At 41.5% G+C, this 15,039-nt stretch overlaps 1 protein-coding gene across 1 annotated transcript; it reads left to right on the plus strand.

Moving 5' to 3' along the window:
* The first annotated feature begins 2,565 nt into the window (after positions 1-2,565).
* Positions 2,566-13,270, plus strand: LOC133907724 (long-chain-alcohol oxidase FAO1-like). Its single transcript, XM_062349802.1, has 3 exons — positions 2,566-2,983; positions 4,401-4,670; positions 11,414-13,270. The coding sequence occupies exons 1-3, from the start codon at positions 2,642-2,644 to the stop codon at positions 13,172-13,174; spliced, it is 2,373 nt and encodes a 790-aa protein (XP_062205786.1). The 5' UTR covers positions 2,566-2,641; the 3' UTR covers positions 13,175-13,270.
* The last annotated feature ends 1,769 nt before the right edge of the window (positions 13,271-15,039 follow it).

Raw genomic sequence — 15,039 nt, forward strand, 5'->3', positions numbered from 1 at the left:
TAAGAATGAAATATAGATCATCTCTATACATCTAACAATGACAAAGTTACAAACTTTTTCTAAATTAGATCTCAAAATTTATAACTATAGAACAAGCATCAACCATCAACCCTAAATCAATCTAAAAAGTAAATCTATCTAAAAATAAAATATAGATTATCTCACTAATCTTAGAGCGGTTAACTCCTCCAAATCTTGAATCCTCCAACTGCAAAATGGCAACAAAAAAAAAGCAGCCGACGTTGTTTGCTTAGGCTCGCAACGACTCTATTCTGGTCAAGCTGGGGAAGAATGTGGGTTTTTATACTATAGCAAATATCATTATCGATTGGTATATGAAACTGACACTTATAGACTATCAGTACCGATTTTTAACTTTCCAGTCATTGTTCGTACGTGAGAGTGAAGAATGATACTGATACTATTAGTGCCGGTTTTCAACTTCTTAGTCGTTATTCGTGCGTAAGCGTGTAAGAACTGTACTGATACATTTCTAGTAATAATTATTGTTAAATCGGTATTTATGGAGAGTTACATTTATAGTATTTTATAGTAGTGCCAGTACTGCTCTCTAGTCTTATCAGTCCAGCATCCGTCGTCGGTAGTCGGTACCATGGCGTAATGAGATGTATCATCCCAACAACTCTCTGTCTCTCATTTGTGTCGTTGTGAGTGCAGTACATAACAGTTCGTCCTCTATATATACACATACACATGCGCCGCCACACAGCTCATAAATCACAATACAAGATCACACATTGCCACAAAGCCAGGAAGTACGCCTTTGCAAGCATCCGCGCGCATCAGTAATGGCGGCGGAGGAGGCGAAGAAGGCGACGGGGAGGAGGGTGCAAGCGCGAGAAGTACACGCACGGGCTGCACCCGGTGCAGATGGAGGCGCTCCGGGCCATGTGTCTCGACAAAATTATTTACAAGTATTAAAGTCTTTATTAGCCGTCGTATGTTGTTATGTTTTCTTCGATTGTTAGTTGCTCTTCATGCCTAATATCAGTCTACCGGGTATAGTCAATTTTGAAAACCATACAAATCAAATATGTACGGATTTGCTCTATATTTAAAAACTATTTCTTGTTCTTACAGTCGACACATAAATAACATATATAGTAATCAGTACGTTTTCTTTTTGACTTCCTGTACACCGTGATAGCCTTAAAAAAAGCCTCAACGCTGACAATAAACTCTGACCGTCGATCCGTGTACATCCATAACTGATCAATATGTAAACCATTATAATTAAATCAATTTAACTTATAATAATTAAATATTTTAAAATCTAGAACAAATTTATTGAATTACTTAGTATGTTAATTGGTTCCAATTTGAGAATCCATCTTCTTCTGGTGCTTAGGTCAGGTCGGGGGACCCATCTTCCAAAGGCTGCCATATCCGATTGTGACTCGTGGGTAGATGTGACATCCCTACAATACAGTATTATATTAAATGTGTTAAATTCACTAGGTTGATTAATTAATAGAGGAAATTCATTGAATTCTTATTTAAATTTAAGACTTTAAAAATATACGTAATCCACATACTAGAAAATTAGAGCTAGATTTTAAGGATATTTGTAAATACCTTTCTATTTTTTATTTTTAATGGCAAAGATATCACTCGAATGAACGGTTCTAGTGGTATTTTCGTAATTTTTTAATGGTAATAACGGTTCAAATAGTGGTAAATTTACAATTATCTCTATATTTTAATGTACACACCCATATCTATTTACACATGACTTTAATCAACTCATTAAATTATCTTCAATGACAAAATTATGATATTTCTCTAAATTATATCAATATTGGACATCTTGCTTATTCCAAAAGTCAACACCAAATAACAACCATCTAAATTCAAACTTAGAGCAATCTAGTAACTAAATTCAACTAAGAATAAAATATAGATCATCTCTATACATCTAACAATAATAAAGTTACAAACTTTTTCTAAATTAGATATCAATTAGATCTCAAAATTCATAATCATAGAACAAGCACCAACCATCAACACTAGACCAATCTAGCAAGTAAATCTATCTAAAAATAAAATATAGATTATCTCACTAACCTTAGAGCAGTTAACTTCTCTAAATTTTGAATCCATCAACCGTAAAATGGCAAAAAAAAATAGCGACCAACGTTGTTTGCTTGGGCTCACGATGGCTCTATTCTAGTCAAGCTAGGAAAGAAGATGAGTTTTTATACTATAGCAAATATTAGTATCAATTGGTATATGAAACCAGCACTAATATTAACTATCAGTGCTGGTGTTTAGCTCCTCGGTCATTGTTCGTGCGCGGGAGTATAAGAACGGTATTGATACTATAAGTGCAAGTATCGGTTTTTAACTCCTCAATCATTGTTCGTACGTGAGATTGTAAGAACGGTATTGATGCGTGTTCAATAACGATTATTATTAAACTGATATTAATAGAGAGTTACATCTATATACAGTATTTTATAGTTGTGCTAGTACTGCTCTCGACCCTTATCAGTCCAGCATCCGTCGTCGGGAGTCGGTACCATGGCGTAATGAGATGTATCATCCCAACAACTCTCTCTCTCTCGTTTGTGTCGTTGTGAGTGCAGTAAATAACAGTTCCTCTATATATACACATACACACATGCATGCGCTGCCACACAGCTCACAAATCACAATACATGATCACACAGTGACACAAAGCCAGGAACTACGCCGTTGCAAGCATCCGCGCGCATCAGTAATGGCGGGGGAGGAGGCGAAGAAGGCCACGGGGAGGAGGGTGCACGGCGGGCACCCGCTGCTGCGGGGGTGCGAGCGCGAGAAGTACACGCACGGGCTGCACCCGGCGCAGATGGAGGCGCTCCGGGCCATCTGTGGCGCGCTCATCCCGTCTCTGCCGGCGGAGGGGCTCCACGCCGGCGGCGGCAAGGACCTCGAGAGGTTCTACCTCGCCTCCGCCGCCGATGGTACCATACCCGACGAGGTGAGTAAACCCATCGTCGATCGATCCATACGTGGTGTCATGGACTGTCCATGATGGTGCCATGGACAACTCTTGACTTCAAATATAAACGAAAATTGTATCCTGCATGCAAGAGTAAATGAGAGGCCACATTGCCTCTCTTCTCCAACCTGTTCTTTTATCGCCACTCGAGACCCTTTCATGCACGCAAGCTTATTCTGTGGGACTGAACCTAGTTCATGACCCCTTATAGAACCAAGCAGCACCTAGCTCGAGGTGAGTTCTCGGTTGTGTGCTTGTGATGCGGAGGCCCTTTCAGTTTCAGTGCTGGTCGAAGCCTATGGTTGCCCCTCTGGTCTCCGCATTCCAAAAGAACTTTTTCCTCGTCTGGTTTTTTCATCAAACTTCTAATCTTCCATTGTGTCGCAAAGGCCAGAGCTTCATCGCTAGAATTACTTGTTTGGTGGCAGTGGGACCAGGCCCGGCCCTGGGGGTGGGGCAACCGCCCCGGGCCCCCAACCTGCTCCTCTTCTCCGAGAGCTCTGATCAGACACAGTATGCAGGCAAGACCAGGAAGCAACGACAGCACCAATAGTATTGATTAATGGAGAAAAGCCCAGCGTAAGGAATCGATCCACTTCTACTTGCTGACCTTATTTGGCTTACCTTCTGCATTGTGAGGCTCTCCCCTCTCCTTCAACTAAGGCAGCGCAACTCCTCTCAATCAACAAGTGCTGAGTTGAATTAGTTGCACTTATAAGCAGAAACCTAGAACTTACTATGCATGATGAATTGAAAACCCAATTGTCCTAAAGCCCAAGCCTTGCCGTCTCTAGCCGCCGGAGCAAGTACGCCACGATGAGAGGTTGCAGAAGGTGGTGAGTCAAGCTCCAAGCCGTGCGCAAGCATGCTCCAAGATTTTTTTTTTGTCAAGTAAATTTATAATTGTTGCCTATAATTTGATATTGCTTTACGTATGTCAGAATTTTCTTTTTTGCAAAACTTAAAAAACTTGATATATTAACTAAATACGATTGAGTGCCTAGTTTTACGGTATTTAGATACTCATATTGTGTTTATGCTTAGCGGTGGCCCGGGCCTCTACCTTTTGTTTCGCCTCGGGCCTCCAATATGTCAGGACCGGCCCTGAGTGGGACCTACTGATATTAGATCAAGAATCCTTACGTGTGCTTAAAGTTTAGATAGCTGTACTAACCAATCGCGCTCCTTGGTAATAAATTACAGTACCATCTATGATATGCGCGCGCGCACACACACTACCAGTCACCAATTCAATGTGCAAGTCAACTAGTGAAGCTACTTTTAATGTGCAATTTTCATTTTTGGTGCGAGTACATGCATAAAACTCTAGAAGAATTTTCACCAGAATAAGGTGTGCAGTATATTTTCCTGCCAATTTCTTTCCTTTTGATAAAAGGTCGCGGAGCTGGTCACCCGGTGCGTATGGGAGGCGTTGGTGCTGGTGAGGATTGTCCTTTGGATCCTGAGCACGAAGGTCGGCACGGTGGCGCTATGCGGCGGGCTGTGCATCTCCGGCAAGTTCCCCCACGTGTGCAAGTTCGCCGACATGCCGGTGGAGCGGCGAGAGCAAGCGCTGAGGCGGTGGAACATGGCGCGGTGGCTGTTCCCGCTCAAGATCACCTTCGTGATCATCAAAATCCTCTGCCATTACGCATTCTACACAACGGTACGTTGAGCCTGATCCGGTTTCTTGCAAGTGTTGACCCCTGCAGTAGAACTTTTGCAAGAATTTCATATGAAATAGTTAATTCCCCATAGCATTTTATGTTTCACTATCGAGACATAAATAGACCAGCACAGCAGTATGTTTCGCTGTTGAGACTGGTAGCAGTTGATGTTAATTAATTTGTCATGCATTCTATTTCCTTAGTCCAGAAATTGTAGATATCTTTTGAGCTCGATCTTTAAAATTAGATTTTGATTAATTTTTTTATAAAATATATCTTTTATAACTATAAAATCTATATAACTTGAAATCATTTTAAATTATAAACCTAATTATATATTTTTGATATAATAGATATTTTTATAATTTAATTAAATGTTAGTCAAAATACACAAAAGTTAACTTTTTTAAAAAGATACATTTCTATGTCTAAATAGATGAGTACTGAAATGGATTCTATGCTTGGAATTAATAGGCCAGCTGAGTGAGAGGGACTTGCATGTTGACTTCTCAAGTGGCCATAATTCATGCAACTGTCATATATATAATTTGCTGCTACGGACTGTCTGACTCCCACTTGTTCGGCCATACCAATACTAACTACTAATGGTGGCGAAATCGGTGAACCCTGTACGTAGCTACGGTAGTAATAGGCCTGGTACATATATGTATATATTTGTGTATATATATGTGTATATATATATATATATGTAATTTTCTTTTTCAGAAAAATCTAGTTAATTGTTGAAATGAATATTAGTTACATTAATAAATTGGTTAAAAAAATCTAAAATGCAAAGAAAAATATCTAAAACTAAAAAAATATGAAACAAATTTTTTTGGTTAGCATTATTTTCACCTACATGTTAAAACTATGTGCATGCATAAAAATACTATTATTTTCTCTATAATTAATTAAATTTAGTTAACATTAATAATTTTATAAATAAATATTTAAATGTATAAAATTTGTGAACATTAGTTATCTTTTGTCGTGCTCTATACAGTAAAATAAAAATAAACGTGATATAGGCACCAATCAAATAGTTTTTCCTAATTTAAGAGCATCTCCAGCCACCTCTGTATCTGACTTCCATTGCTAGATATAGCGATTGGGCATAAAAAAGCAGCTCCAGTCAGCTCCCTGCTTGCCCTCGCTATTTTCTTGCCTCGCCATTTTCTCGCCTCAGTCGCCATTTTTTTTGCAAGCCACGGAGCTCGCCATCCCGCTCCAACCACAGCTGCCTCCTGTGGAAGTGTCCTGTGCGCCATCCCTCTTGCCGCCGCCTCCCGTGACTTGAAGAGGCCGACATGAACTTCAAATTGGCTGGGGAACGGATGGGATTCGCGTGTGGTCGAGTCCTAACGAACTTCCCAGCGTGATCTCGAGCTCAGTTGTGGGGGAGGGGGGAAGGAGCCTGGGCGCCGGATTTAGAGCTCAGCTTGTGCTGCAATGGTGGTGGCCAGGTTCTGTTTGGCTCTGATCTGGTCGGGAGGGAAAGAAGAGAGAGCAGCGCGAGGGGGAGAGAGCAGGACCCGGGGGATAAGCTCCAAGGGAAAGGCACCAGCTCAGGGGATTGTGGCAGTCATGCATATGCCAGTCGCCCCTGCTATTTGCGGTGTCATGAGGAAGAAGAAGGAAGGAGAGAGAATGATATGTGGAGCCCACCAATAATTGATCCTTTTAAGGAATTCTTCTCCCTCTATTTCTCTAACTGAATAAAGGGCTTTCTACTATCAAAAAATTCCAAACATTTTGTGGGTGTTCTATAATTCAAATGCAACCTATTTTATTTGATTTGGCCTAAAAGCCTGAGGCAAAATAGAATTAAAATCTTCAAAGTTGTCTGTTTTTTGAACTTCTACTAATTTTAGTGCATCAAAATAATTCCCAAAAATTAGTAAAAATCACTAATATCCTTCATAATTCATGGAATAATTCCTAAAATTAAGTCCAAACCTAAGTTGTATAGTGTTTTTGTGATTTCCTTAACAACACATCATTTTCACATTAAGTTTTAAATTATTCATAATTTCTTGTGAAATTATTTCTCTTTTTAATAGTTGCTCAAAGTTGTAAATGAGATGCCAAATGATAGAACATGAGTGCTCATTGCATGATAAGAGACATGAGGATATGACAGATATATATGAGTAGAATACAGTTAGCGAGATTTAGAGATTTAGTTGGTGCGCGTATAAAAATGGAAAGAATCTTTAGAAGAGGCTTTATATATAGAGATTTAAAGAGCAAAATTTAGAAAGTCTGCCTGGGAGAAACTCGCACCTTGGAACAATGGCCGGACCAACTAGACTAGGCAGATTTGCACTCCTACGTTGCTCCTTTTTTTTTTTGCACAACACATGACAAAAGAAGTTTAAAAATATTATATTCACCAATTTTGGGTATCTCAATATTTTTTTATGAATTTATTAATATTTAACACATTCATTTAATTATGAGGAAAATAATATTATTTTTATGCATACACATAATTTTAATATGTAGACGACAGTAATACGAACCTAACAAATTTTTTCTTCATATTTTTTTGAGTTTTAGATATTTTTCTATGCATTTAAGATTATTTCAACCGATTTATCAATATAACTATAATACCTTTTGCTATTTTTTTGAAATTTCCAAAAAATTATATTATACATATAAATATATGGATATATATATATACATATACGTGTGTATATATATATATATATATACATACATACATAGGACTCACATGAACAACACCTATAATGACTATAGTACCTTGAACCAGAATCAGTACCATAAACAGTGTCTACAGTACCTTGATCTAGAGTCACTCAAGTCTCGAAGCTTTAATATATATAGTATCGATGACAAATTACCTAGCAATTCGTACGACCTGTCCCAATATTTGGTGCTGTCACCCTTTGATGGTTACACAGTCGTTACACGTCACCTGTTACGACACTGTTTGGGCTGTTGGATATTGTACCACAATTGCTAGGTAGGCAGACAGGTCATTGTTTGGGTTGTCACACAGGACCATTTATGAGAAAGTACACATCATTGTGTCACTTCTCTTTTACTATAACAATGAGTTTTAATGTCATTGACAATTTTTTTAGACAAATATGTCATCAACAATTTAGTGGCAGAAGAAACAACCATGTGAAACAGATCTGTTTCAAAAATGTGCTTTTCATAACATGTAATTTGTCATCTATGTATTACAATAAAAATATCACGGTCAAAGTCATAATATTGGAGACCGTGAAGGATGAAAACACACGAGTGACAGAGGCAGTAATCATCAAGAGCTTTCAGCATTTAATTTATCAAATATTGAACTAATTAAATCTTGGAATTCCTAAAATATTTTGTTGGTCTTGCCTGGTTAATCAGGAATATCAGAAATGGCTTTTCACTGGGAACAACTCTGCCCATCCTACTCTTGAGAAAAAAAAAATCCAATCTAGTCAAAATTTGGGTAGCTATTCTATTATTCGTGTACTGTAGCATGTGTTGCTGTAGCACCGTGCCTACTTGCCTTCTAATCAGTTACATGAAAAATTAGATAGCATTTAGAGATAAGATTAAATTAAATTTGTTAGAAGTAATTTAAAAAATAAAATTAGATGTGTTATTAATTAGAGATAGAATCGGTTAGGAGTCGTATTTAATTTTAAGATAGAGTTAGCTACGAGTTAGGGTTGAACTCAGTCTGAAACTTCCTATTGAGAGTCCTATTCATAAAAATCATATAATCAGATCAACTAACCATAGAATTATCAATCTACTCTAATCTCTTAGCTCTCTTCTCTCGGTTCTCTCCTCTCCCTAACGCCAGCCTTCTAAGATACCGTCTTACTATCTTTTGACTGTGTCTACCCTAATATATATTCACTTATGCTCAAAGACTTATTAATTAAACCCGGTCCCAAGCAATTATTTCTTTCTAAAGCTAGTACTCTACTTGCCATCATTAAATGGTAGGACTACGGACGTACGGTGGGTACTCTACGCGAAGGGTGATCACGATTTTTTTTTCACCTTTTAACATGTGTAGATGCATGTCTCAAGGGCTAGTTTGTGGTTGCTACATTGTGTCGTTATGCGTATTATATAAGTTGTGGAAAAAACAGTTGTGAAAAGCCTTGCACATACTGTTTGGCATATCAAATTGTAATATAGAAAACTATCATTTAATAACTTAATTATTCTTCTTTAACATGAATATTGTCTATAATAACTGCCCCGGTATCTCCAGTTATTTGAAAACCAATAAAATATTCTTTTTTTACTTCTAGATGTATAGATAAGTGGTAAGTATTTTAGTGATTAATGATAATTATATCATCGTGACTAACAAATTTATTTTGAAGATCAATTAAAAGATTAGTTCATAATATTGTTAGGTGATTTTGGTTCTAGAATTGAATGATCAAAGGATATGAACGTTAAGATTAAATATTTTTTAGTTCTAAGTATTACAAGAACATGAAGGACACTTAGAGTAGCATAGACTCTTTTTTATTCTTTGTCCGTATTATAAAGAGACACTAAGAGTGGTAGTTTGATATAGTTGAGTCTAGAATTGTTTGGATGCACACTTATAAAATTCTAGCACTATGTAGTTTAGAGAAGCCTATTGATGTGTTGAAGTGAAGATATAACTTAAAAAAGTTTGAATTGGATAAGTTCTGAAAAAACTCTACACACCGAATAGTTCGGTACTGAGACATTTATAAATGTCAAAGCTTTTATCTCGACACTTTTGTGAACGATAGATGATCCGACACAATGAGTTGGCTATGCCGGAGTATTTTTTAGAAGATGGACTTTAAGTTTGTACACGCCAGATGATTCGGTGTATACACCGGATGCTTCGTCAGAGTATAGTCCAGAAGGGTTTATGTTGAATGAAAAAATGACTTATCACACTGGATGGTCCGATGCATATATGGGAGGCGTCGCCGAAGTAAAATCTAGAGGAATTTCTTTCGGTTCAATGAAAGTTGGACTCATATACGCCGGATGGTCCGGCATATGTATCGGAGGATTCACCAAAAGATTTAGTGCCGGATCATTCGGTATTTACGAAAAATATGGGAGGTTGGGCAATGACTATTTTTGGACCTCTAGCTTATATATACCCCCTCATTTCATTTCCTTAGGTAACCTTGTGATTCATATGAGCTAAAACACTTAATGTGTGATCAAGAGTCAAGGGAGTGCACTGAAGTGATTTGTAAAGTTCTTAATTAAAGATTAAGAGCATCATTAGTGCAAGGAGAGTAGTAAGGGTGCATTGAGCTATAGTCTAGGTTTGATTTGGGTCAAGTAAAGTTATTTGCGTGTTACTCTTGGTGGTTGGTAACATCTAGCCGATTTTATTAGGCTCTTGGAGTTCTTATAGGAGTCCCAAGAGGAATATTTATGCTTGGTTTGAAGCTCATTAATCCGGGGATAGAGAAGTGACTATTATTAGAGGCACTTGAGTGTTGGTGACTTAATGAGGAGCAATATTCTTAGTGGATGCTCCAACGATGATTATAGGAAGTGTCAACTCCTCGATACTTTAGGGGAAAATTCGGTGTCTTCTTACCCATCTCTTTACTTCTACGCATTACTTTATTACAAGATAATATTCCATAAATATCTTCTTATTGTAGCTTGAATGTTTTCTTGCTTGGTATTATATTAAATTTGGTCGTTGTAGTTGATTTATTATTCGTTTAGGTGATGGTGTTTACTTGTTTTAAAGTTTGGTTAAATTAGTTTTAATTAAGGTCTAATTCATCTCTTCTTAGATCGTTGGATTCTTTCATTTTACAACATAGTTATAAAAACAATATAAAAATTCAAAATATCTAGAGTGTGTCCACCAAGATTATCGTAGTACAGCACGATGACAAGCGAAACCTAGAAGGACCGTAGAAGCGTCTTGGCCCGTAGCTACACTGCTATCGGTGTACAACTTCAGGAAGGAACTGAGGCAGAACTAGGCCATGGCAGTCTAGGCTTAGATCTAAATTTTTATTTGATTTTAATAGATTTTTTAATCCAATTTAAATTTGAATGAGTCCATCCAAGGATTGGCCTAGGTCTGGTTTCGTCCCAGGAAGGAAGGTATGCGGTCAGGCTAGTGGAGCTATATAAATTTCCATGTTTACTCCATTCCAGTCGATTGAAATGGAGCTTTGGCTTCAGTCGACGGCGGAGCAAATTAGGGTTTCAGGATTTCAGGCACTTCCATGGCTACCGGGCTTAGAAGAGCTCCGCGGGGATGCAGGCAAGCTAGACAGAGAAGGAGGGCGCAGGGATGGCGCGGTGAGGTGACAGGGACGCCGCCGATCGTGGGCTGTGGAAGACGGCCAGTGGGCCAAAGCCGGGGCAGGGGCGTCACACATTCGCCTCGGTTAGAGCAGCGGGGTGACGAAGGCGAACCCGGCGGGCGGGGAGGCCGCTGGGGACAGGATGAGGAGGGCGGTCGACGAGGGAGTCATGGCTGAGCTCGTGTCCGGGAGAGAAGCTCGTGTCGTAGAGAATCTCATGTTGCATCGTGACAGGAGGTTGAGATGACTTCTGAGCCACCCGATCTAGATCTAACGACTGATTTCATCGACTGAAGCAAAACGTTTTTTTTCAGTCGATTGAATTTTAGCAGTAATATAGAAATTTCACAACGATGTGACTTTCGATTAATGAAGTCACCCTCAATGTACACATGTTTATCCTTTTTACCAACGTGCAGTTAAACGAGAATTCGGACAACCCGTCCTGGAAAGCAATAGGATACAGCGTGCCAGACGTCGCGGGGCCACCGGAATACGGAACAGAAGCAGCACCGTCGCCGTCGCCGCGGCCTCTGGACAATGGCGTCGTGGAGACCAGGGAGCTCAACGACACCGCCCTGCTCAGATCGCTCGCGGACAAAGGACTCGCGGTGAAACCGGCGGGCGCGTCGAGCGCGCACCACACGGTTCAATGTGACGCCGTAATCGTCGGCTCGGGCTGCGGCGGCGGGGTGGCCGCCGCGGTGCTCGCGTCCGCGGGGCACAAGGTCGTCGTAGTTGAGAAGGGAGACTACTTCGCCTTCGAGGATTATAGCGCTATCGAGGGCCCATCCATGGAGCGTCTCTACGAGAAGGGAGGCATCTTTTGCACATCCAACGTGACGACCGTCTTATTCACGGGTAGGACGGTCGGCGGCGGCTCGGCGGTGAACTGGTCCGCCAGCATCCGCACTCCAGAGGACGTCACTCGGGAGTGGGCGCTCGAGCACGGGCTCCCCGTGTTCGCGAGCCCGGGGTACGTGCAGGCCATGGACGCGGTTTGCGCCCGGCTCGCGGTGACCGACGGGTGCCGGGAGGAGGGGTTCCAGAACAAGGTGGTGCGCCGCGGCTGCAAGGCGCTCGGGCTACATGCGGATGCCGTGCCGCGCAACTCGTCGGAGGGCCATTTCTGTGGGAGCTGCTACCTCGGCTGCCCCACCGGCGACAAGCGCGGTACCGACACGACGTGGCTCGTGGACGCCGTCGCGCGCGGCGCGGTCATCCTGACTGGCTGTAAGGCCGAGCATTTCGTGTTCGAGAACAGCACCGGCGGCCGCGGCCGGAGCAAGAAGTGCGTGGGCCTGGTGGCGACGTGCATGAGCAATGGCATAACCAAGAAGCTGCGCATCGAGGCTAAGGTCTCGATCGCGGCGTGCGGGGCGCTCATGACGCCACCGCTGCTGCGCAACAGTGGGCTCCAGAACTGGCACATCGGCAGGAACCTTCACCTCCACCCGGTGTCCATGGCGTGGGGGTACTTCCCGGAGAACAAGCAGGAGCCGCAGCTCACCGGCAAGTGCTACGAGGGTGGCATCATCACCAGCATGCACCGAGTCACAGCCCGCACCATCATCGAGACCCCGGCGCTGGGGCCAGGTTGCTTCGCTTCGCTGGTCCCCTGGGAGTCGGGCCGCGACATGAAGGACCGCATGCGCCGGTACGCGCGCACCGCGCACGTCTTCGCGCTGGTTCGCGACCGCGGCGCCGGGCACGTGGACGGCGAGGGCCGCGTGCTCTACACCCCAAGCCGGGACGACGTCGACGAGCTCCGCAACGGCCTGCGCCGTGCGCTTCGCATCTTGGTGGCCGCCGGCGCAGCCGAGGTCGGCACCCACCGCAGCGACGGGCTCCGGCTGCGGTGCGATGGCGTACAGGATGACGACCTGGAGGCATTCCTGGACGAGGTGACCGTCGAGAAAGGCCCCTTGTACCTGGGGCCGGACAAATGGGCGCTCCACTGCTCGGCGCACCAGATGGGCAGCTGCCGAATGGGTGCAAGCCCCAAGAACAGCGCCGTGGACGGCAGCGGCGAGAGCTGGGAGGCCGAGGGGCTGTACGTGTGCGATGGCAGCCTGCTTCCCACGGCCGTGGGCGTGAACCCCATGATCACCATTCAGTCCATCGCCTACTGCCTCTCCAAGGGCGTCGCCGAGACCCTGGCGCAGAGCAAGAAACAGTAGCCTATATTCGAAACTATCAGCTGCTTGATAACCGAACCATGATTCGTCACTGTACTTCATCTTTGGAAATAAGTTTGGATCTGGTCCATTTTTTAATTCTGAACTTGGATTCAAAAGGATTTTACATGCATGGACAGTCAGCTAGCTGCTATCTGTTTCAGTTAACCAAACGTGCTGATCTCTTACATGGATCATGGAGTTTTCTTGGTAGGCGTATGAATGATGATGACACATGGAACTTCAGCATACACTCTACGTGTGAACGACGTTTACGGTGTGATGAACTCAAGAACATCAGGGGTTATCCAGATTCAGCCTCCCGAATGATAACAGTTTTACGTCATGTATATTTTGTTATGAATGTTTGTAACTGGTTACATATGAGATCCTCTCTTCAAACTTAAACTTGTTCTCATCTTTATGTACAAGAGAAATAGATCTTGCAAGTGGACCCCTTTTCGTAGACCCATACTTAGCTACATATTCTTTTCTCAAACCATCACCACGCAGAGCGCGCGCTATACCTTGTGCCAGTGGTACTGTGGGGCCCATCCCATCCCCATGGATGCTTTCACTTTTTATTTTACCTTGGTAGTCTTGTCTGTCCCCTCACTGTGAGCCATAAGCTTATATGTCAAGCCGTTTCGTCCCAATCTTCTATGAGCCCATCTACAAATTTGTCCACTTGTCTAGTCATTCTAAGTTATTCAAAGTTTATAGTAAATATGAAACAAATTACGTCGCGGTTCACCTGCAACGGCCTCCACTAGCACCTACAATAAGTAAGAAGACGACAACTTAAGAAAAAATATTTGGTGAAAGTTCTTCATCAAGAAGTTCATATTCTTCATCACGATCATCTAAGAGCGCCGAAATTTCAATATCCAAAGAGGAGCTAACTACCTTCATCAATAAAGACATTGTCAGTCATGAATAAGAAAACTTCAGCATACTGTAATGGTGGCATAAGCACAAGACGAATTATCCAGTGCTTTCATTGTTAGCACAAAATTTGTTAACGGTTCTCGTATCTACAGTTTCTTCTAAGATTGTCTTCAGTCTTCAAGATAATCGAAGAGAGAAAAACAAGTTTTTCAAGTGAGATGGTGGAAATGCTCATCATAGTAAAAGACTAGGAGCAAACTGAAACATGAATACAACATACTGGAGAGAACACTGAGCTTGAAGTTTCATTAGAAAATTTGTATCTAGATGTTGATTAGAACGTGTAATATTCAATTTTCTAAGCTTGGTTGTACTCTTTTTTTTTTGCTAGAAAGGTTTTTAATGAGACAACCTATCAATAAAACTAATTTTTAAATTAATTATATGTCCATATTATTTCTTTTTTATTTTTTATAATATTTTTTTAAAAAACGATCGGGACCCACCACCCATCTCTCAATCTCTCATCTTGGCACCCATCTCTCAATCTCTCATCTTGGCCTATTTCACGAGCCACACAGGAAGCCACCATCCCAAACTCCCTGCCAGTGAACATCAAAACCAATTGTTAGTCAAAGCCATTTGTCCACTTCAATAAAATAATTCCATATTTCTATTCATTGATCAGGACACCGAGAAGTATGATCATAGGTGTGGCACATTTTGGAATGGTCTTTAGAGAAATTAACAGGGGACATGTAAGATTTGCTAAGTGTAATATATGCAATCATGAATTAGGTACTAAGTCTACAAATGGAACGAGATATTTGAGGAAGCATGATAAATATTGGAAGCAAAATTCTAGAGTTTCTAAAGAAAACATGTAATTTTTGGAACAAAGATTGTACTCTTTTTTCCTTTTAGTAGAAAGTTCTTTAATGAGGCAACTAATCAATAAACCTCATTTTTATTTATTTTCT

This window comes from Phragmites australis, chromosome 24 (genome assembly GCF_958298935.1).
Source record: "Phragmites australis chromosome 24, lpPhrAust1.1, whole genome shotgun sequence".
In the NCBI taxonomy this organism is placed as follows: domain Eukaryota; kingdom Viridiplantae; phylum Streptophyta; class Magnoliopsida; order Poales; family Poaceae; genus Phragmites; species Phragmites australis.